The sequence below is a fragment of the Rhipicephalus microplus genome, unplaced genomic scaffold, assembly GCF_043290135.1.
Source record: "Rhipicephalus microplus isolate Deutch F79 unplaced genomic scaffold, USDA_Rmic scaffold_14, whole genome shotgun sequence".
In the NCBI taxonomy this organism is placed as follows: domain Eukaryota; kingdom Metazoa; phylum Arthropoda; class Arachnida; order Ixodida; family Ixodidae; genus Rhipicephalus; species Rhipicephalus microplus.
Window position 1 is genome coordinate 32,236,789 of NW_027464587.1, and position 24,565 is coordinate 32,261,353.

At 47.7% G+C, this 24,565-nt stretch overlaps 1 protein-coding gene across 1 annotated transcript in view; it reads left to right on the forward strand.

Moving 5' to 3' along the window:
- Nucleotides 1-21,677, forward strand: part of LOC119181510 (uncharacterized) — a 622,314-nt gene extending 600,637 nt beyond the window's left edge. The window contains exons 8-9 of the mRNA XM_037432765.2: nt 20,747-20,978; nt 21,648-21,677. Of these exons, the coding sequence (XP_037288662.2) occupies nt 20,747-20,978; nt 21,648-21,677 (262 nt within the window). The remainder of the gene's footprint in view (nt 1-20,746; nt 20,979-21,647) is intronic.
- The last annotated feature ends 2,888 nt before the right edge of the window (nt 21,678-24,565 follow it).

The window sequence follows — 24,565 nt, forward strand, 5'->3', positions numbered from 1 at the left end:
ATCAGACCGCTCCTGGGGTGGTGACCGGGTGAAAGGCGACGACCTTTAACGGATGTCAATCGGTCGAGACTATGCAACGGCGCAAACATCGAAGCCCAAATTTCTGAGTTCTTCCCGCACAATCGACTGTACCAAGCAAAGCTGATATACTTGCGAATCTACGTGGCCGTTGGTGGGAAGAGCAGGTGTATTTGCTTCGATTTCCCGCCGGACGATTCGCGTAATTTCAGACGCAGGTGAAGACTGCGGACGAGTGGTCAGTCCATCTTCGCAGGAGGACGTCGCAGCGGTGTTCGGAAGTCAAGTGAACGATCTTGAAATACGTCTGCTTTTCGCCAGTTCAAAACGCCGGCATTCTTGAATAATTTCCTCGAAGGTCGCACAGTTCTGGCATATTACCAGGTTGAACGCATCGTTCGCTGTCCCCTTGGGGATGTGGCCAACCTTATCACGCTCCGACACGTCGGTGTCGACTTTACGACATAGAGCCAGCACGTCCTGTATATACAGGATATGCGGCTCTGCGGACGTCTGAGCGCGTATAGACAAATTCTTTTTTTTGCAGCCGCCTTTTGACCAATGGGCTTCTCAAATAAGTCACAAAGCTTCTTTTTGAATGTGTCCCAACTGCCGATCCCCTCCTCATGGTTCTCGTACAAGACTTTAGCAGTGCCTTTCAGTTTAAAAAAAATTGACAGATCCCACGCACAATGGAAAACGATGTTATGCGGAGCACAAATAAGAAAGGTTAATGTGTCAATTTGAAATCAGCACAACCTTATGAGGTGGAGGTAAATGATGCCGTATATGACTTCCATGTCATTATTAGCATGTTTGTATGTATCGTTTACCTTCGTCATCTATTCGCGTCACGTGATACCAAACATAGTATATATGGGGCTAAGAAAACGACCGCGAGAACGACATGAGCGTGGTATGTTGTCATGTTCTTACCTGACACCCATGTCAGGATTATCATGTTTGCTGCAGTCATATACTTCGTCATTCATTCACGTTACGTAACAACAAATTTAGTATATGTGGAGCCAGCAAAACGGATGCGAGCATATCATGAAGGGCCCAATATATATACACGCCAATGTAGCGTTGATGGGCGCGCAGGATGGGCACAGCGACGCTGCATTAGCAAAACGCGAGCACTCCATAGTCTGACGCCAAGCGCGACTGGCGTGACCAGCGTTCGTCGGCACGGCCCGACGACAACCGATGCGAAATGCGACATGCTGCATTTCGCACCGATGCGTTACTCAGACAACACCGAAAATCCCTCTTTTCATGGCGGAGGGACGCCGGACGTGCTGAAACGCGCATGCGTCAAAGCAAGGCAGCGTGGCGCGCACCTGCGAGTGTGTAATAGGACCGGCGTTCGAAATGAACGCCGGCGACCACGCGCACCGCGTCACGTCGAAATGTATTGGCGTCTTGACTGTGACGTGTAGTCATGTTGTCACATGACACACATCTCATGATTATTATGTTTTCACCAGTCACATTGCTTTATCATTCATTGATGTCCCGTAAAACCGCATTCCGCATGTGTGAAGCTGGCGAAATGGTCGCGAGCGCATCATGAGTGTGGCATGTAGTCAATTTAAAATACACGTATATCGTGATTATGATGTTTATATATGTCATTTACCTATGTAATCCGTCCGCGTCGTGTAATACCAAGTTTCGTACATTGGAAACTAGCGAAATGGCCGCGAGCGCATCATAAGCGTACATGTAGTCATGTTCTTACATGAAATGCATCTCATTTTATCATGTTTGCACCAGTATCTTACCTTCATCATCCATTCATGTCCCGTAATACCGAATTTGGTATAGGTGAAGCTAGTGAAACGACCGCCAGCACATCATTAGCGTGGAATGTAGGGATGTTACACCACACGCGTCTCATGATTATCATGTTTGCACCAGCCACATAGCTTCGTCATCCTTTGACGTACCGTAATACCAAATTTGCTGTATGTGACGCTAGCGAAACAGCGGTGAGCGCATTATGAGCTTGGCAAGTAATCATGTTGTTACATGACACGCATGTCATGATTTTCATGTTAGGATCTGTCGCTTGTGTTCAGCATGCAATCATGTCATACCATACCAGTTTTACAACATGCCATGTGAACTAAACTGCCGCAAGAGCTGCAGGACCATGAAATGTATATAATGATTTTAATGTTGAGACTAGTCAAATATGTTCTTCAAACAGTTATGTTATATTATACCAAGTTTGGGATTGATAGTATTATCCAACCAGCCAGGAGAGCTAAATGGCGTAGGCAACTGATAGATAGATAGATAGATAGATAGATAGATAGATAGATAGATAGATAGATAGATAGATAGATAGATAGATAGATAGATAGATAGATAGATACGCTCAAAGTCACCGAGGTTGCTAAGAAATGCTTCGCATTTAACAGCCCGCTGGCCAGCATGAAAGTCGGGTCTCATCGGTTGAGCCCACTGGTACGTTCGTAGTCAGCTATCCAGTCGTCAAGATCAACTTTTTCTGTACCGCAGAACGTTCCTGGATGTTTCGGATGCGTCACCACGTACGTGGGTGGGAGTGGGGCCGGTGTATGTGTTGCCGTGGATGGTGCAGGCGCTGCCGAGGCCGATAGAGAGGTGGCGTGGGATCAGTCCTGTGTTTCATCACGGAAACTGCAATTTAACGACCACTGCGGAGCTCCATTGTGTGGCCCGTTATTCATCATCCAGCACGTCAACCAATATGTTACGGGGATTACAAACACACGGAAGACAGAAACGAGTGTATTTGCAATATTTACCGGAAGGTGTAGCACCATAGGGCTGCTAGCATCTTGCGCTTCGAGTCCGCTTGTTCTTGATCGATTCGTCTACGACGGCGGAGCCATGTCCACTGCCTAGTAGCAATATTATATGCCACTTATGTTACCCAAACTTTGCGAGAATTGTTAGATGCAAACTTGGGTTGTTGCATTTCCGTTGACACCTTTCGTATCCACAAACGCCGTCTATAAGTGAAAGGTGCCCCCGAAGAGAATGGAATCACTCTGCCACGGTGTGAAAGTGGTTTTCAGCATTATATGGCAATCAGTTTTCTTTGCACCTTTACAGCTAGTTAAACTATCGCATTGGTTTTACCCAAACTGTTCAGATTTGGGTTCACGTTAAAGAACTCCAGGTGTTCAAAATTTCCGGAGCCCTCTACTACGGCGTCTCTCATAATCATATGGTGGTTTTTGGACGTTATACCCCACATATCAACCAAATCATATCAATCAATTACCCAAACTGTCTTTCTTTACTTCCCACCACGATAGTCTAGTAGATATTGTGCTCCATTGCTGACCCACAGGGGACGGAATAGAATCTCTGTCGTATTTTTGATGTAGGCAAAAACGCTCGAGGTTCATGAACTCTGATTTAGGTGCACGTTAAAGATTCAATATAGTGAAATTTACGAAGCGCCCCATCATAGCGTCGGTCATAATATATTGTGGCTCTCACAATTATCTTTTATAATCACCTTGTTCACAGAAAATCACAGTGTCTTAGCTGCAGAACAGATTTTTTTCCTGTTTATACCATGGTGTGCTTGCGCTGATGAATACATCTTTTCAGCGATTGACTCGCCTTTTAGTGCTGCCTAGAAACTTTCTTGCGTATCGAGCAGCGGTCTTGTGGTAGTCACACTCGTTGTGGCTTCTAAAATTTTCAATGGCGTTCTTCCGACAGGTGAACAGAGGGGACCGTGCTTGCACCGAAAGATCAGGAAGTCCCTTTGCATGAACTTTGTTTTCCAATAAGCACACTCTTTTCCTCTTGATATTTGGAATACACCAGCAGCCAGGAAAACATTTCTTGCCAGGGAGGTTGGAATTTTAGTTTGTACTTACTACGAGAATGCTGTGGTGAGTGTTTGGTTTGCATGGCGTCGTCTAGTCTCGTCGTGCTGCAACTCCTAACGTCTTCGCCTGTTAAACACATAAATACCAATATCGTCAGAAATCGTGCTTTGCCTGCAAGATGCTCCGATCGATTTTCAGGAGTTCTTTCGGCAAATGAGTCGTATTCATGCAGTGCAGAGCTACAGCTGACCACCACTTTCGCTGCTGTGCTTTTTTCGCCAGTTGGAAAGTGTGCACGGGAGCAGCGTCGCCTTTTGAGAAATAATCATCAAGCTCTATTTTCCGGTGTTTCAGTGAGGCTATCGAGTGTCATAGAGGGGCGCTGAATGACAGAACACGAACTACGCAACAGTACGTGTGGGCAGCGTATTTCAAAGGGGTAAGTTAGCATGGCTAGGAATCAACACGCTCATGGAAGTTCAGGCAGTGAGACTGAATGGAAGAAACGAGAACTTCAGCTATGACACATGTCGGCTGGTAAGGCTCCACCTTAAACACTTGCGTTTGTTTCTCCCCTGGCGGAAAAATTAACCGGTATGCATTGCCTCCGTTCCCTTGAGGTGCTAGTAAAGTCGCGCTCGCCCAACATTTTGCTCTGCACGCGAAACATCTCGCGGTTGTGATTGCGCTCTCACGGAAGGCTGGTAGTTTCCGTTGCGTTGTGATCCCACACCACAAAAGTGAATGAACCGCAAAGTCGATGCCAGCAGTCGAATTCCAGCGACTCCCATTAGAATGCCTGAAACACATGACCGAAAGAAATGAATGGTGCACAGTGATGTAATTAAACTTGTGTTGCATGTGCTGGCAGTTCTTATCGGAGTTCAAGTGTTCAGAGGACTTGAATGTAGTGTACGAAACTGTGAACGAGACCGGAGCTAATTCTCTCAAAACTATTTAACCGATCACTCATGATTTTGTGTGGTATGAGGCTGCTCCTGTTCACGCCATTGAAAGTGATGCAAACACGAATACACGTACTAGTTACAAATGTGTATACGTACATGGCATATTGCGTGCCATATTGGCTTAGCGTGGTGAAATATTCTGTACGGTTCTGAACCCTTTTAAGTGACGGTAAATCACGGCTGCCGGGTTGCAAACAACGAAAGACACCTTGGCGTAACGCTACCGTTCAGAAAGCAAATGAGAAAGCTACGCAAAAAAATAAAGTTGCGTCTTTTTGCTCGTATTTAGTTTCTTAGCACTTATTGCTACGTTTCTTTTCACAAGGTTTGTTATCACCATAGTAATATACGTTCCGCGCAAACCGCGCCTATGTCGCTCGACAAGCTTCGGGGCTTTAGTAGATCGCTTTGTTAAGATTACGTCCCCTTCGGGATCGTCACAGAATATTCGGGAACCAACGTTGCCGCTAGTGATGACGCTAGAATATTCAATGGCAAGAATGAAAATGACGACACGATTTGCCGCTTGTCAGTTGATCGACGGCCGACGCTCTGTTCGCCGCTATCGGTGCCAGTGCCTTACTTTCCTTTGACATTGCCACAAGTTCAGCCCGAATAAACAGTTTCTTCATTACCTAGAGTCTGCTCTCTTTGTTCACGTCACGACCGCGTGACATCTGGTGGAGGTGCTGCTTCGTTCATGTACCCGACAACCATTCAAGCCGCGAACCAAGCCCACGTCACGAAGAAGACCGACGCAGGCCACGAGTACCGAACAAGCCGCTAGCAGCAGGGTTTTTCTGTGTATTACGGGCCTCGGCAAGATAAGGCTTGGAAGACCTAGGCCACGACCTCGACCGCAGCAACAATGACAACTGCTGTGCCACAGCCCGCGATAGCGATGTAGCAGCGAAGAGAACCATCTATTTTCCATGGGTCATTGTTCGAAGTCCCGGAGACCTGGCTATAATCCTACGACCAAATGGCCGTCCTAAACCACTGAGATGCGAGAAAGAAGTTCCCATGCGTCTACTTTTATCTGGAAGAGGCGGCAAGGACCTGGTTTGCGAATCGGGTGTCTGCCCTTCAAACATGGGATTTTTTCTGCGGCGTATTACTGCAAACGTTCACGAGTGTCGCTCGCTGAGAGAAGGTCGCTGCGTTGCTGGAGACCCTGGTGCAGTTGCCCAATGAAAATGTCACCAGTTTCACGGAATCAACGATCCGCCTATTCCGCCACGCTGACCCTGACATGTCCGAGGAGAAGAAGGTTCGTTTGCTCATGCGATTGGTTAAGCACAACCTCTAGGCGGGGCTGGTGCGCAACCCACCTAAAGCCGTTCAAGGGTTTGTCTTAGAGGCCACGACAATTGAAAGACTTCAGAAAGGCGTACCTATCAGTACAATTGCGGATCAATGTAAGAAAGCACAAATGTTCATGTCCTTAGCTCCGAGAACATACGCAAAATGATCCGAGAGATCGTACGGGTAGAGCTGTGTAAATTGTTGCCGGTCTCAAAGCATCCCGTCGACCCATCGCCGACGTTGTACGCCAATAAGTCCAGCAATTTTCCTGGACACCCAAACAAGTGCAGCCTGAGCCACAAGCCATGAGCTATGCTGCAGCCCGCCGTCAGGCCCCTCCTCCCCACCCACGCCTAAACGCCACCCTTTCGCACTTCCGTCGCCAGACGCCACACCGCTATCACCACTACCGAAGTCCTGCCGTTCACCAGCGGGCCAGCGCAGCGTACCGAGAAAAACCGGCGTTCGGCGGGCACCTGACAACCGCCCGCTCTGCTGCCACTGCGGCAAGGCCGTGCACACCTGCCACCGTTGCCAGTACCGACAGATGGGCCTACGGGGCTTCGACATCAGCGCTGCGTGCCCACAACGGGGTGAACTACCGCATGACATCGCCGACTACCTCGCGGGAGAGCAGTCGACACCCCGACGACGTTATCATTCGCCGTCACCAGGCGGGCAGTACATTCGCCGTCTCCAAATGGGCAGTACACTGGCCCTGTTCGGCGCCGATCTTCGAGCCCTTCCTCGGAAAACTAAGGGCAGAAATGAATGCAAGTGTGGTTGCTGTATGACGAACCACCAAAGATACTCCTCCACCGCCGACGACGACGACGCTGCCACCAAATCGAAAGCATCCACCGCAAAACGCCAAACCTTCACAGCCTGCAGAAGACGTCACGACGCAGCCTGGAAGCAGTGGAGCAAACCGTTTTAGCCGTGGCCGAACGCGGCTCCCAAACCACAATGCCAGGCGACAAACTGACGACCTCAACATTCTCATCGACGGAACACAGCATCCCATCTCTCGTCAAAACCGGAGCGGAATATTCCGTCATCAGTGGGACTTTCGCCACAGAGTTGGTAAAAGTTAGAACCGCTTGGGAAGGCCTGGAAATCCGTACAGCCGGAAGTCACTTAGTAACACCACAGAGAATCGACGCAGCCAGAGTTACCATTACCATTTATAATTTATCCGCATTTATCCCGCAAGCTTCGTCGTACTGAAGCATTGCTCAAGAGATGTTATTTCTAGAATATAGTTCTTGAACCTCTATTGTGCGGTCATTGACCTGTGAACAAAGTTGATAGCACTATCAGCAGAAAAATCGCCTCCTCCACCCACACTATCAAGGAAACGTGTCCTGAATGTGCTGGAACAAGACGTGAACGTCTCTCCTTGCTCAAGCGTCATTATTTCCGTCGGCAACCCAAAACCAAAAGACTTCGAAGGCGTCATTGAAAGCAATCAGCACCCATTGCTCAACCACAATATTTGTGTTGCAAGAGGAATCGCTGAGCTACGGAGAGGAAAAGCAACAGTGACGGTCAAGAAACTCAGCAACGAGTGAACACCGGAACAATGGTTGACTACATCGACAAACTTATGGATGTCACCAATGCTTTCGCCCTCGCCAATTCTACAGTACCTACTCCGTGGAACGAAGCTCTTTACCTAGCCTTCGACGTCAAACCGAGCCTTCCGAAGCTTAAGCAAGAACAGCTCAAGGCCCTGCACCAGCAATACAAGGAATGTTCTTCATTGTCGTCAAGGGTCCATCAGACTGCAGTCGCAAAACATCACGTAATAATAGAAGAAAACGCCTGAACACTTCGTCGGAGTCCCTACAGAGTTTCGACGCGAGAGCGCGAGGCCGTTACAAGACAAGTCGACGAAATCCTACATGACGACATCATCCAACCGTCTAAGAGTCCGTAGGTGTCACCGTGGTGTTAGTGAAAAAGTAGGACGGGGCCCTTTGATTTTGTATAGGCGGCGACAATCGACGTTTCTGCGTCGATTGTCACCGCCTATACAAAATCACACAAAAAAGATGTTTATTCTCTTCCACGGATAGACGACACCCTGGATCGACTCCACAATACGAAGTACTTTCATCGATGAACCTCAAGACTTTCTGCTGGCAAATTGATGTCGACGAAAGAGACCTAAAAAAGACGGCATGTATAACACCAGATGGGCTTTCGAGTTCAAGGTTATTACCTTCAGTTTTTTCTCGGTATCTGCGACTTTTCAACGCGTTATGGACACAGTGCTGGTAGGATTGAAGTGGCAGACTTGTTTCGTTTACTTAGATCACATCGTCGTGTTTTCCTCAAGCTTCGACGAGCATCTTCAGTGCCTTGAAACTGTACTTCAAGCCATCAAGACTTCTGTATTCACCCTGAAGCCAGAAAAATGCCACTTTGCTTACGAGTACCTTTTGCTCTTGGGCCATGTGATAAGCAAGTCTGGAGTTAAGACCCGATCTGCAAAAGACAGCCCCCAGCGCTGCATTTCCGCAACCCGCTGACAAAAGGCCATGAGTCAAATTCTCGGCCTGTGCGCTTATTACTGGCACTTCGTCAGACTTTGTCTGACGAAGTGCCAGTAATAAGCGCACAGGCCACTCACTAACCTTACGAGGACTGACGTCGAGTTGAAGTGGGAAACCCCACAGGAGGACGGATGTGGGGAACTAAAATGACGCTTGCAGATGCCTCCGTTACTCGCGCATTTCAACGAAAATGCCGAAACAAAAGTGCACACTGACGCAAGCAGCGTAGGACTCGGTGCCGTCCTTGTGCAGAAAACTGATAGACTGTAAATTTTATTAGTTACGCTAGCCGGTCACTATCGAAGGCTGAAAAAAGCTACTTCTGAACAAAAAAGGAGTGCCTTGCCATCAATTTTGCGACGTCAAAGTTTTGTCCTTACCCTTCCAGCAGGCCCTTCAAAGTTGTGAGCGACCACCACGCCTTGTTTTCGCTAGCTGACTTGAAGGACCCTTCAGGTCTCCTTGCGCGGTGGAACCTGAGACTTCTAGAATACGACTTTACCGTGATTTGCAAGTCCTGCGAAAACATTCCGACGCCGACTGCCTGTCGCGAGACCCCGCCGCGGTGGTCTAGTGGCTAAGGTACTCGGCTGCTGACCCGTAGGTCACGGGATCGAATCCCGGCTGCAGCGGCTGCATTTCAGATGGAGGAGGAAATACTGTAGGCCGGTGTGCGCAGATGTGGGTGCACGTTAAAGAGCTCCAGATGGTCCAAACTTTCTGAGCCCTCCACTACGGCATTTCATAATCTTTGCGTGATTTTGGGACGTTAGACCCACAAATCAATCAATCCTGTCACGAGCCCCCTTCAACCCACCACCGCCTGAAGACCTGAATGACGACTGCTTCTTGGGAACAATAATTTCCGACGACTTCGCTTAACGTGAGCGGGCTGAGACTAAAATTAGGGGCCTATTTGAATACCGTGAGCGCAGGAACTCCGTTTTTCTAAAGGTATTCAAACGGGCACTTACGTCATTTTCCCTACGAAACGGCCTTCTTCATAACAAGAACTTCTCGCCACTTCGAACCAAATACCTTCTTGTGGTGCTTTCAGCTCTGCGACCAGAACTCCCCCAGGCCCTGCACGATTATCCAACTGCAGGACACTTTGGTATTTTGCGCACGCTCGCAAGCATACAAGAAAAGTACTACTGGCTGCGCGTTACCACCGACGTCGCTCGTTACGTGAGAACACGCCTGCGCTCTCAGTGACGCAAAACACCATCAAAGCCTGCAGGCTTTCTTCAGCTGATCTAACCACCTCGCCGCCCAAACCAACAAATCGGGATTGACCTACTGGGGCCACTTCCGACGTCGAATTCGGGAAACAAGTGGACCATCGTAGGCACTGACTACCTCACCCGCTACGCCGAAACAAAGGCCATACCCAATGGCAGCGCCGAAGAGGTGGCCAAGTACATCATTGAGAACATCGTCCTTCGTCATGCCGCACCAGAGGTTGTCATCACCTATAGGGGTACGGCCTTCACGGCTGATTTGACTCAAGTGATCTTGAGACAGCCAGACAATCCATCACCGCATCACCGCCTACCACCCACAGAGAAATGGTCTCACGGAGTGGTAAAGAACACAATCGCCTACATGCTGGCCGTGAACGTCGACGTCGTACACAAGACGTGGGACGCCAATGCCATGCTTCCGTACGTAACCATCGCGTACAATACGGCCGTCCATGAAACGACGCAGATCACGCCGTAAATGTTGGTCTGTGGAAGGAGCACGACAACAATCCTCGACGCTATATGCTTCCGAATGTCACTGACAAAGAGAACCTCGACGTCATCACTTACCTTCAGCCCGGGGTAAGAAGCTCGTCAACGTACCCACCTGCGCGTCAAGAATCAGCAGGAGACCGACAGCCGCCATTACAATCTTCAACGAAGCTTCGTTGAGTACCAGCCCCTGGACCATGCCTGGGTATGAACGCCGATACGCCGACGTGGGCTCAGTGAAAAACTTCTCCGACGGTACTTTCGACCGTACAGGGTAGTTCAATGTCTCAGCCCACACGACTACAAGGTCGTTCCCGACGGCCTCAAGCAATTTTATGCGCGAACCTGAGGACTGCATTTTTTTGTTGTTGCTGTATTTATTGTTTATCGTATTTATCATTGTATCTTAGTCTTTCGGAAAAGCGTCGGGACGAGGTCTTTTTCAAAGGGGGCAATGCCACGTTCTCTTTCTGAAGTTTTGTTATCACCCCATTACACTACGTTCAGCGCAAACAACGCCTACGATGTACGTAAAGCTTCGAGGCTTTAGTAGATCATTTTGTTAACAATAAGCCCACTTCGGGAACGTCACAAATTATTCGATAACCTTCGTCGTCGCTAGTTATAATCCTAGATTATTCGATGACAAGAGAATAAATGCCGACATGATTTCCCGCTTGTCAGTTGATCGACGGCTGAGGCTCTGTTCACCGCTATCAGTGCCAGTGTCTTACTTTCCTTTTGCGTGGACACAAGTTCGGCCCGAATAAACAGTTTCTTCTTCAACCTTGTGTCTGCTCCCTTTGCTCACGTCACAGCCCCATGACAATAAAAAAGTGAAAAGCTATTTTTATGTCAGTAGGTATAGTCTGTTCCCATAGGTGCATGTATAACTGAGACTAAGAGTACAGTTTTAACCATGATTGCCTTGCCCTCGCAAATCGCACAATAAAAGCATTTGTGAATTGAGTACTTTGTTGATATCAAAAGTCAGTGTGACTGTAACATCAGCCAGGGTTGCAAAAGAGTCGGCCTGAAGAATAACTTGTGTAAAATTGTGTTGCCAAGAAGCAGCATACTGTACAAAATAAACGTAGCGACATCCATAAGACTGGTGCACACTGGCGACTAGCAGCGGTCGCGCGACCATTCGCGACTGGCGACCAAAAAGCGACTGATGTTCGCACCGGCAGAGGCTGCATGCGAGCGACCGGATGTCGCGCAACCAGAGAGTCAAGTCTGGATCTCGTTATCAGCGAGAACTCTCGAGACCGGCGCCAATCAGCTGATCACCGCCTGCTGAGTGAGCGGAGCAAACCGAGTGCGTGGCGTTTATTGTTTTCGTCCATTCTCGCACAGCCTTCCCAACACCATTAAGGAGTTTGATTCAAGCGAAGAACAAGATATTATCATGGTGCTGGTGCGCTGTGCCAAAGTGTCAGCGCTTGCAGCACAGATGCATCCAAAGAAACAAATTTTCCCCGTAACTTCATGTAATCTGCGAATTTCATCGAAAGAGGATAGTCTTGTAAGTGGAGAGAGTGAACAAAAGATTTATTTAAAGTTCTGCGCAAGAAAATTGTTGAATGGCATTCTGGAGGCGCTCGTTAGAGGGCCTCGAGCGTGCAGCCGAGGTGGACGAGCGCATCAAGTCACGTCACACGTGAGACACGAGCGCCATCTGACAGTTTGGTTTGAAAAACAAAGCGCGTGTGCGCCCGTCTCAGAGGTGACAAGGTGTAGAAGGCAAGGCGACGGGTAGGGGCCACCACCGCGTCGTCTTAGCAAACCGTTGGAAACCCTTGGTTCTTCGTGCCCGCGTTGCATGGTCAGAGAAGCGTGGTAAGCGTTACGGTCCTTAGAATTATTTGCATTTTCTAGCAAATGCATTTTCTAGCAAAAGATGAACATGAATAATAATGCTACGTGCCAGTGCATAGAGACGAAGAAGAAGACAGGCGCGAGGTAATCTTTGTGGCTGGCGCTGCTCGCTTGACCGGCTGTAAATACATCTCTGACTGCCCCTCCGAGTCGGTTTCCTTCTCGTAACATATTTGGTGGAGTTGTGCGATCCCCGTCCTCGCCACGGACCTCCGAAGCGGACGTTCCCTCGCGGTTTTCAACATGACCACTCAAGACTTGGCTACATCCTGCCCGGTCACCCGCCCTTCTACCCGGCCTGTCAACCCAGCTCCCACAACAACTTTCGTGATGCTTCCCGCCCTGAAAGACCCTGCGTGGTCTCGAGCTGCGACGTTCCCGACGTCGACAAGTGGCTACGCCTCAACGAACGCGGCAGCGCAACTTACAGGTGGCATCCTACAATTATGCTCGTGAACGTAATCTTTTATCTCGATGGAACCCGTCGTTTTTGGTTTGACAACCACGAGCATGACATTACGAGCTGGGACAGCTTCAAGGAAAAGGTCCGTGTTTTGGCAACACCTTTGACCGTCGTGAAGCTGCGAAGAATGAGTTGTCGAGTTGCGCACAATCTACGACGGAGTCCTACATCAGTTACAATCTGGATATCCTTTCACTAAGCCGCCAAGCTGACCAAAACATGTCGGAGCCTGACAAAGTTGCGAATAATCTAAAGGGTATCGCCTACGATGTGTTCGACCTGTTCGTATTCAACAATGTGTCATCTGTTGATGCGATTTCTCAAGAATGCCGCCGGTTCCAACAAGCTAAAAGCAGGCGCATCTCCCATCAGTTCCAGCGCCTTCCGAACACCGCAGCGACGTCCTCGTGTCTGGACACGTATCATCCACCAGACACCTGTGACAACTCGACGCGTCTCGTCAGGCGAGAACTAGAAGGGGCTGCTGCAGCTAATATCGGGCCAACGTCCTCTGATCCCTCTCCCCCAATTACGTTGCCCCTCGTTCTAGCAGTCGTCCGACAGGAAATCGCCAGCTTGGGAATTCACTCTATTTCACGACCTCACTGTACCAACTTCCAGCCCCAATACACAACTGCTCGTCTCTTCCCAACCGGCTCTCCCTCAGTGTTCCGTAATCCGTCCGCATGGCGAACCTATGATGACCAGCTGATTTTCTTCTCGTGTCACCCATTTCGGCCCATTTCTCGTCATTGCAGAAGTCGATGAGGTCCTCCTGCACAAGCCTCCTCTCGTCGCTTCCATGCACGTCCGGCCTATCGCCATGAGACTAGCTGCGACCACTTTGCCCATGAACATGCTACTGAACCCCGCTACTCCAGCTCTCCATCCCCCAACGTCGCCAGTTTCCTTCTCCACAGCCCCGCCGACTTTCTTCCCCCGCCTTCTCACGAGGTTCTTCGACAAAAAACTAAGTGTTTCAGCCCCCGAAGGTGGCCCTGCATCGCTCAGACTGACAGAAAATACTCTCCTAACGATACGGACAAAGCAGAACCTTATAGACGTACAAGTAGACGGCGTACATGTCACTGCTCTTGTCGACACTGGCACACAACTTTCCGTGATGACGAGTGACTTTCGCCGCAAGCTCAAGAAGGTTCTCACACCTGCGACCACTCAGTTCGTCCGTATTGCGGATGGCGGAATAGCATCTATCGTTGGAATGTGCTCCGCTCGTGTAATCATTGGGGATCGACACAAGGTTTTTCTTTTCACCGTCCTTGATAAAGGCCTCACGACGTAACCTTAGGCCTCAACTTCCTGTCAGCGCATTCTGCCCTCATAGACTGCTCAACCAGTGCGCTCCCTCTACCATTGCCCACAACAGAACCTCTTGCACAACGGCCGAGTCACCTCTGCACAACGGGACATGCGCGCCTCCCTCCACAGACACTGACCTACGTAGAGCTCGTCTTAATACCACCAGTTACCGACGGTGACTATGTTCTGACCCCTATCGCCGATGTCCTCATAAACCATGGCATTACATTGCCGCACTCCATTCGGTCGGTCGCAGGAAATTCCACGTGTCTCCCAGTTGTCAACTTTCGCTTGACACCTCAAGTGCTGCCACAAGGGATCTCTTTGGCGTTGCTCAGCACCTTATAGGACAATGCGGTAGATGTTTTCACGATGGCCGCTCCTTCTAACCCCCACACTCAACATCAATCTGACAGTTGCTTCGACAGCGCTATTACGTCGATGATCGCTTCCAACTTAGCGCCGCAGCATACTGACGAGCTCCACCAGGTTCTGTTGTCCTACATCGACGTTTTTGACCTCAGTGGTTGTTCGTTGGGGAAAGCAACTGCTATGACTCACCGCATAAACACTGGTAATGAGCATCCTATTCATAGTCGTCCATATCGGGCGTCGGCGGCCGAGCGTCACATTATCCAAAGGGAGATCGACCCAATGCTTGCCAAGACATCATTGAGCAATCCTGCAGTCCTTGGGCTTTTCTTGTAGTGCTTGTCCGCAACAAAGACGGTGCATGGCGTTTCTGAGTTGATTATTGACACCTAAACAAAATACAAAAAAGACGTTTATCCTTTGCCACGAATAGATGATGCGCTTGATTGTCTCTATGGATTCCACTATTTTTCTTCCATAGATGTTCGTTCCAGCTACTGGCAGATAGAGGTAGATGAAATGGACCATGAAAAGACGGCATTTATCACCCCCGATGGCCTATATTAGTTCAAGGTCATGCCCTTCGGCCATTGTAACGCTCAACCCATCGAACGAATGATGGACTCCCTGCTTGGAGGATTCAAATGGTCCACCTGTTTGTGCTACTAGACGACGTCATCGTCACCAACATTTGAAACTCCTATAGAGCGCCTATCAGCCAACTTAGGCATCTTCCGTCGTGCTGGCCTGCAGCTAAACTCGCCGAAATGTCACTTTGGACGCCATCAAATCACAGTACTTGGCCACTTAGCACACGCCAACGGTGTACAACCAGATCCGGCAGAAATGAGCGCCGTCAAGAACTTTCCTGTACCATGATCTGGGAAGGATGTACGCAGCTTTATAGGAATATGTTCCTACTTCCGACGCTTCGTGAAAAATTTTTCGCACATAGCGAAGCAGCTTACGCAGCTCCTCAAGAAAGACGTCCCGTTTTCATGGGGATCCGAAGAGGCTTCTGCGTTCTCGACCCTCATCGATCTTCTCACTACTCCTCCGATTCTGGCACATTTCAACCCTGCTGCCCCTACAGATATCCGTACTGATGGAAATGTACAAGGCAATGGTGCAGTGCTGGCTCAGACACAACATGGCCATTATTGCGTTATTGCGTATGCCAGCCACCTCCTATCCACGCCTGAACGTGACTAGTCGATCACAGAGCGTGAGTGCTTGGCTCTTGTATGGGTGGTGGCAAAATTTCTACCTTATCTATACGGACGCCCACTTTCGCTAGATACCCACCACCACGTGCTCTGCTGACTCAACTCTCTGAAAGATCCATCAGGTCCCTTGGTCGGTGTGCTTTGCGCCTGCAAGAGTTTCCATATACGGTGGTCGACAAATCGGGCCGTCTACACCATGATGCCGATTGCCTCTTGCGGTATCCTGTCGACAATCTTGAGGAGGCTGACGCGACCACAGAGAACTTTATCTTGTCAGTGGCCGACTTTCTTAACATTGGGGAAGAAAAGAAGCGCGATCCAGTGCTGCTTGACATCGTAAGCCGCAAGGAATCCTCCCCAAATGATGCTTTTGTCCGCTACTTTGTCTTTCAAAAAGGTGTGCTATACTGCCGCAATTTCCTACCAGATGGGCCTGACTTTCTCATTGTTGTGTCTAAGCATTTGCGTCGCTGTGTTTTCACCGAACTTCACGACGCTTCCAGGGCAGGACACCTTGGCGTTTCTCGCACGTACGAGCGCGTCCGGCGCTGTTTTTTCTGGCCAGGCCTTGCTCGCTCGATACGCCAATACGTCGCCACGTGCAAAACGTCGTAAAGCAACGTCGCTGCTTCCCGCTGGCCATTTTCAACCAATTCACATACCCGTGGAAGCATTTTACCTCGTTGGGTTAGACCTGCTTGGTCGTTTTCCCACTTCAACATTGGGAAACAAATGGATAGCCATGATTCAGACTACGCTACAAACTACGCTATTACGCGAGCTCTACTGACCAGCTCTGCAACTGACGCCACTGACTTCTTGTTACGGGGCGATATATTGATTCACGGTGCTCCGAGACAACTCCTCACAGACCGTGGCCGTACATTTCTATCCCAAGTCATTGCCAACATTCTGCATTATTGTTCTACGCAACACACACTGACAACCGCTTACCACCCTCAAACAAACGGCCTCACGGAACAATTTTAACGTACTGTAATAAATATGCTCGCTAGGTACGTGTCGCCCGACCACCGAGACTGGGACCTTGCCTTATCGTACGAAACTTTCGCGTATAATTCATCCCGTTATGGCACAGCGGGCTTTTCGCAATTCTACCCATTGTACGGAAGAGAGCCGACTTTACTACTAGACACAGTCCTCTCAGCTAACACCTCGTTCACCAGCGAGCATGCCCGCGACGCGATTGCGCGAGCCGATCAGACCCGTCAGCTTGCTCGCGCTCGACTGATGGCGTCGCAAACCAACCAATGCCGTCGGTAAGTTGCGGAATATAGAGACGTACATTTAATCCCCAGTACCCTCGTTTTACTCTGGTCCCCTCATTGTCGGCTGGGCCTATCAGAAAAACATTTGTCTCATTATACGGGACCCTACCGTATATTGCGTAAAGTAACACTTGTCACCTACGAGATCAGCCCCATCGATCCATCATCATCTGCTCTGCGGTCCAGTGATATTGTACACGAATCGCGGATCAAACCCTAGAAGAATGTGTCAGATAACGACCTTTAAAGCACCGGGCGGTGCCCCCACTGCCGGGGGTCATGCTACGTGTCAGTGCATGGAGATGAAAAAGAAGACAGGCGCGAGCTAATCTCTGTGGCTGGCGCTGCTCGCTTAACCGGCTGTAAATACATCTCGGACTACCCCTCCGAGTCGGTCTCCTTCTCATAACAATATAGACATGTTGTTATGGGACCTCAATTATGCGCAATAATTGCTTTTTAATTGACAATTGCACACGCATGAACGCTGATTCTCGAGCAACAATGGTTGGCTCTGCGGAAGGGGTTAGCCGTTCGGGGTATCGGCTGGTGCTGTTTGGAATACCCGGTTCGCGGTAATGGTGGACAAACAAACAAATGTACAGACAGATAGCCATACCAAAGTTTTTGCGTTGAAGGTCCCCAAGAAAGACTATCGTCTTTAAAAAGCCGGGGGTGTGTGAGACCCTTCCTTCGATCGCGGAAGTTGGCCGGCCATGCAAGCTGCCTGCCTCCCGAGCAGCGTGAGGCAACGAGAAGTATTTCCGAAAGTCGTACGTATTCATAAATGCTCTTGAATTTATCTCGACTTGCCACAGCCTCCAATGCAGCACAAACGCGTCTCGAACGCGGTGTCTAAAGTCGTTGCCAAGGCATGAAGCACAAACGCGTTCCAAGCACCATGCATTGAGTCAAGGTAAAGACAAAAAACGATTCTGAATACGGGGGAAAGATAGTGCACACTTTATTTTTTTTATTTTGATGGTGTTTAGCTGCTTGCGAATGCCGCCACGTAAATTCGACACTTTGCTCGAGCCGCTGCGCCCCGCAATCTCCAAGCCAAGCATTCCCTGGTGGCCATGATGCCACAGACCCAGACGAATTCACTTATTTGATTTGTGAGGTGTAACGCCTCAAAACCACTATTTTATTATGAGAGACGCCGTAGTGGAGGGCTCCGGAAATTTTGACCACCTGGGGTTTTTTAACGTGCACCCAAATTTGAGTACATGGGCCTACAACAATTCCGCCTCCATCGGAAATGCAGCTGCCACAGCTGGGATTTAATTCCCGTGACCTGCGAGTCAGCAGCCGAGTACCTTAGCCACTAGACCAAAGTGGCGGGGCGAATTCACTTGTTGTATCTGGCAGCAGAAGGCCAGAACAAGGAAAAAAAATAAAAAATTGAGCATCGCTGATTGAGCATCGCGCGACTGAAAAATCGCTCAGGAAGTGACTAGCCAAAGCAGTCGTTTTGCGACCATTTGCAACCATTTGCGACCGTTTGCGACCAGTCGCAAATGGTCGCGCGACCACGGCTAGTCGCCCGTGTGCACCAGCCTTTAAGAGTTGAACGCGATAGCGAAATCGGGCACCCGGCGCACCCTTTTAAACCGCTCAGTGCATATTTACTAATACGTTTTGTCACACACACATACACAAACACACACGCACACACACACACACACACACACAAACGCGCGCGCGCAAGCGCGATCTATTGGCAGTAACGTACAGGTTTTCGATCTGTTTGACAGCAATTTTATGACAACTTCATGAAAATATTGTACAGTGATATAGCCCCCTTGTCGTGTGTTATAAACTGCTCATAGGCATGACAATTGTAATCGTAAATGGTCACCTTCTGTCTTTCATCTTGCGTTAGCTATCTGAATTGTTCGACCTACTCTTCAGGAGACAGCTTCCACCCAACCGCAACAAGCATCGACTTTTGCTCCATGAAATGGCAACTTCAGTACTTCACTTCTTTAATGGTGTCGTGAGAATGAAAAGCTAAATCTATGACAGTGTTGTGGTTTGTTGAAAGAGCATTTCCTTTAAGGGGCATAAAGACTATCACAATGCCTCACACATGGCAGCACATTATCTAGCGTTTACTGTTTACTTGATCAACGCCTCTGTAAAGACAAAAGATGTCTCTCCCTAGATAAACATAGTTGTTCATTTTCGGAGCTGTTTGAAACTTCCTGTGTGTTTTTAGCGGCGATTGCTGTGCTATTCCGGCCTTTTTTGACGCAGTTTGATGTCATCCCAAATGCGCCTACAAATCGCCGAATGGGCTCATTTTCGTCTGAACATTTGTCGAACAAAATGCGTTCAGGAGACATCTTTCACTACATGACATTTATGAAGTGTTTTTCCCGAAGCAGCTGCAAGTGACATCGCGGCAATGTGGTAGGACAGCTGCTTGCCACGCGAACAGCGCGTGTTCAATTTTCAATTGTTCTGAAAACATTATTCTTAATTTTATGTTAATCTCAAATTTTTCACTCACGGATGATTTTCCGCTCCCAAGCAACGGGGCCGACGCCGATGGGAGAATTTCTGCGACACGAGTTCTCTAACGCTATCGCGTTCAAATACTTCTTGCATATCGCAAGCATGCGTGAATGCGCGGAGTAAACTGTACAGTCTTGACTAAAAAGTATCGCAACATCAGGGCTGCTGGGCATATGGAGATAAAGACAAGAATCATTCCCACAGGCATATGGTCATTCTCAATCCACCTTGTAAGCAGAGGCATCCTTGACTTGCGAAACGCACTTCACCCCGACGAGAACTACACCAGTTACGCTTAACTGAGATTAATGATTAACAATGTTTTCTCTGATCAGGCGGGTCATCACAACGATGTATTTCTGAAAACTTATCCATTCAATGGTGCGACCACAGGCCGTTGCTCCAAACGGACACTGTGCCTGTCAAATATTTCTGCTGCTTTTACTTTGCTTTCACTTACTCTCTTCAGAGGCTTATGGGCACGGGGAGGGGGTTCATGACTTCGATATCATGCACACATTCTGCAAAAACTCCCTCTATTGTCACGTCACAGAGGAAAGCACATGCTTGTGCCCCCCTCACCCCAGTTGGTGTGTGTGACCTCCGTTCCTAAAGAAAAAATTTTCTGACGACGCCCCTTCTTGATACATGGCGACAGACGAACATTTACTTGTCGGCTATTTCACATATGGTAAAGTTGTTTTCACGAGTGCATGGTGGTGTTGTTCGTGGCAGTTCATTATCAGCAGAAGGTGCAGAGCACATTTCGGCTCTGCACTGCCTGGGTTCATCCTGGGGAGCTTTGAACCGCAGCCTGAAACGATACTTAACCACGAGCACGGGAACAAAAGTGTCTGGTTGAATATACGGGGATCTTGTCCTATGTCAATATGTACACAGTCAGCACATTCCTTTGTACACAGTCAGATAACTGCAGCTTTCACTCCTTTTTATGAAATGTAGGTCGCATTACCGTGTTCATAAAAAAATTTGGTTGTGTCAATGCAATATATACATTATTTTTCTCATTTTTTTTCAAAATTGTAATGCTTTAACTTTAGGCTGTTGTGATTATTTCTACCGCATACAAGCTCAAATAACGAGCATTCACTGTACCGACCTCGACAATCGCTAATGTAAAATCCGAACTCGTAGTGAATGCTGATGCCTGTTTTTTTATTGCGTTGCAAAAATGGCGACCTGATTGACATCTCTAAAGCTGGTACCCATTTATTTATTCTTTTGCAGCCTAAACATAGGTGTAGACCCTGGAACAGGTACAAAGTACCACAACTACGGAAAAAGGCAAGACCTCAGCGCAGATTCTCCGTTCACTGTGTATATCCGCAACTTGCCTGATCGTTACGTGATGGTGACGAGCTTCGACCCGCAGCTGATAACGACCCAGCACAACAACCGTGGGAAAAGAAATATCTGGTTTCATCGCGGTGATAACAGCGTAACGTTAAATCTCACACACGTAAGTAATTTTCAATGTGACGGCAAATTTTTTATGTACTACACGCAGCACAAATTAAAATACTTCCGCACTATTAAATCTTGAATATATATATATATAGGTTGGTGAAACGTCATAATGGTAAGCCCGAACAGCCTATAACACACCCAAAGCAAGTGTAGGGGATGCTATTACTAGTAAATGTAATGCACCATATATACATATATATATATATCATCAGCACTTCAGTTTGGGTTGTGGTGCATATACTCGAGACAATAAAGAAGAGTCCTCTAGAGGGTACTGGACGCCTGCTTATGATTGCCATGTTAATGTACATTTTTTACATAAATCTTTCATTTTGGACCTATCACTACCTCTGTTTCAAACCACATCTTATGATCTCATAGCCTCCACTCTTGTTCAGATATACTCCTTTCTCGATTATTTGCTTTCCATTTCTCTCTCTCTCTATCTCCCGATATATATATATATATATATATATATATATATATATATATATATATATATATATATATATATATATATATATATATGTGTGTGTGTGTGTGTGTGTGTGTGTGTGTGTGTGTGTGTGTGACGCATTAACAAGAAGCCGACGAAGAGGAAGTGCGCGTGCATTAGAATAAACGCATGGCATCTGGACCACAACGTGTCTCCATATTCTAGCGTCACACTTCCCCAACCAGTTCGGGTTGAAGAACGCTCCGGCTACATTTGAAAGAGCCATGAAATCAATAATAGTAAAACATCAGCTCACCAATGTTAGTAATTACATTGACGTTGTGGTCGTATACTCAGAGACATTTAATGATCATATACGACACCTTGAGGCACTATTGAATGCTCTCAAAACCAAAGACGTAAAACTCAAACGAAAAAAGTGCCAATGTGCACGCTGTAGCATTGAATACCTGGGCCACAAAATTTCACAAGGAACTGTGGCGCCTAAGCAAAATAATGTGGCTGCCATACTCGAATTTCCGACACAAAAACAAGAAAAAGATCTCCAGCGTTTTCTGGGCACTGTAAACACCTACCGTCAGTACATCTCCCACTTCAGCGATACCGCTCTTCCACTCACAAAACTACTCCACAAAGGCAGCAAGTGGATGTGGCCAGAAGCATGCGAGCAAGCCTTTCGTGAACTGAAGGAGTGGATACTGAAGAACCGGTGCTTCTCATATAGGACCCTTCGAGACCATGTACTGAGTACTGTGACGCATCTGGTGAAGGCAACGGTGCAGTGCTGAAACGACCTGATGACAAAGGCAAAGAACATCCTGTTGCCTACTATTCCCGCAAGCTACTCAAGCACGAGATGAACTATGCTATTACAGAAAGAGAATGTTTTGCCACTGTGGATTCCATTGATAAATAGCATTGCTACCTTCATGGAAAGTAATTCATTGTTGTAACAGATCATTCTTCACTCAAGTGGCTGAAGAATGTTAAAAATCCTAAAGGTCGTCTCTTCTGGTGGTCTTTGAAACTGTCAATGTATGATGTGAACATCAAACATCAAAAGGGCACAAGTAATGTCGAAGCAGACGCGCTCTCCAGAGCCGCAATAGTTATTCTTCTGTCACACGACGACCTTCAGTGATGCAACAATGAGCGTCCAAAAATAGCGCGATCATTGGCAAATAACATCATCATCGTCAAAATAAAAAAAAAACTAGGGAAAATATACGTGCCTCATGAACTACGCCCAACTATTCTGAAGAATGCACATCAAAATTTTGGCATTTCGGAGTGAAGAAGACGCTATCACTCCTGTATCCGCAATATTATTGGCCGCATATGGTAACCGATGTTTCCACTTACATTCGGCATTGTGATACATGCCAGAGATGCAAGAAGACGAAAACAAAAAAGTTTGGGACGCTTGAATCGCTGCCTCCAGCTGAGGAGCCCTTTGACCTCATTGCATTACCCACCATTGGAGGATTTTCTGGATACGGCTCGTCAAGAAGGTTAATACACTTGGTTATTGATCATGCGACTCGCCACGTATGAGCGTTTTCTTATAGAACTGAGAACAGCGACGCCTACGTTTCATGCTGAAAAACAATTAAAAACGAGACTTAAATGCAAGATCGATGACGAACCACAGAATTCTCGGACTAAACTACTTCCGGAGGTAATTCACGAATACAACAGAATACCCCACGAAGTGACCGGCTACGCACCTTCCTTCCTGATGTATGGAATTCCATCTTGTCTTACTGTACTGGAAAACTGCAGTTACCAATTCAATCGCCTACCACAATAAGAGCAAACTCATTTATGATAGAAAATTTCTTACGATTGAGTTCCAAGTCGGTGACTTTGTCCTTTACGAGACACCATGGCATCCCAACAACGGGAATTTGAGTTCCTTCATGGAAGGACCTTACAAGATTCTATGCAAGGTCTCAACAGTGAAGCATGAAATCAACCGCTCCGTGCTACCCTAAGGTAGAAACTCTGACATTGTGAATGTAAGCAAAATGCGGCGTTATTTTGTACCTTCTGAACTGAGACTTTCTCGAGGGGAGGGAGATGTGTGACGCGTTAGCAAGGTGATTCTAGGACAAGCCGACGATGAGGAAGAGCGCGTGTTTAGAATAAACACATGGCATCTCGACTACGACGTGTCTCCATTTGTAGCGTCGTATACATATATATATATATATATATATATATATATATATATATATATATTGTTACGGGTAACTTATTTAATAAATAAATACGATGCACAGTGCTCGGCGACCAAGATGGCGACAGTTCATAAACGACCAGCCACCAACGTCGTCTTTCTCTTTCTTGCAGCCAGGCTGTGCCGGCTGTTGTGTATCATAACCCACTGGCGGTAGAAGCATGTCTCGGTGCTTGAGCAACTCGGATGCGGTAGAAGGAGGGTGATAAGGCTTGAGTCGAGCTATGTGCACGATGTCACTCGAAGGTGACGATGATGACGTTGAATTGGCTAGAACGATCTCATATGTAACGTTGTATATATATATATATATATATATATATATATATATATATATATATATATATATATATATAGAAAAAGGAGTAATTCACACACAACGAACGTTTCAGCACAGTTATATATATATATATATATATATATATATATATATATATATATATTGACGCAAGGCAAACGCAGTATTCAAACTACGCGCGCTAGTTTGTGCACCCCCCAAGACATCAGCGGTTTGATGATGAAACAAGTAAAGGCCGTGACAGCGCGCACCTCCTCAGCACGGGATTTGATGAAAAAGAAGTGGTGCACCGCTCGAGGGTTTCTCGGAGATTGATCCCCTTTTTGCTTATCGCCTGTTGGAGACGCCGCTACATTTTCCTTTTTTTCGGGCACAAGTTCGCCCTGATAAACAGTTATTCGTACACCATTTGGATTGTACGTAACAACTCTGGTGGAGGAGCCGGGTAATGGTCTCAAACCTAGTTGGACTTCGAGGAAGTAGCCCGGAACCCCGAGCAGTCGAACCAACTGAGCTCACGCCAGTTCATCAGCGCTCCAGCCGTCGTCTACGTGGTGAGCCGCCGGAATTTCTCTTGCCACAAAA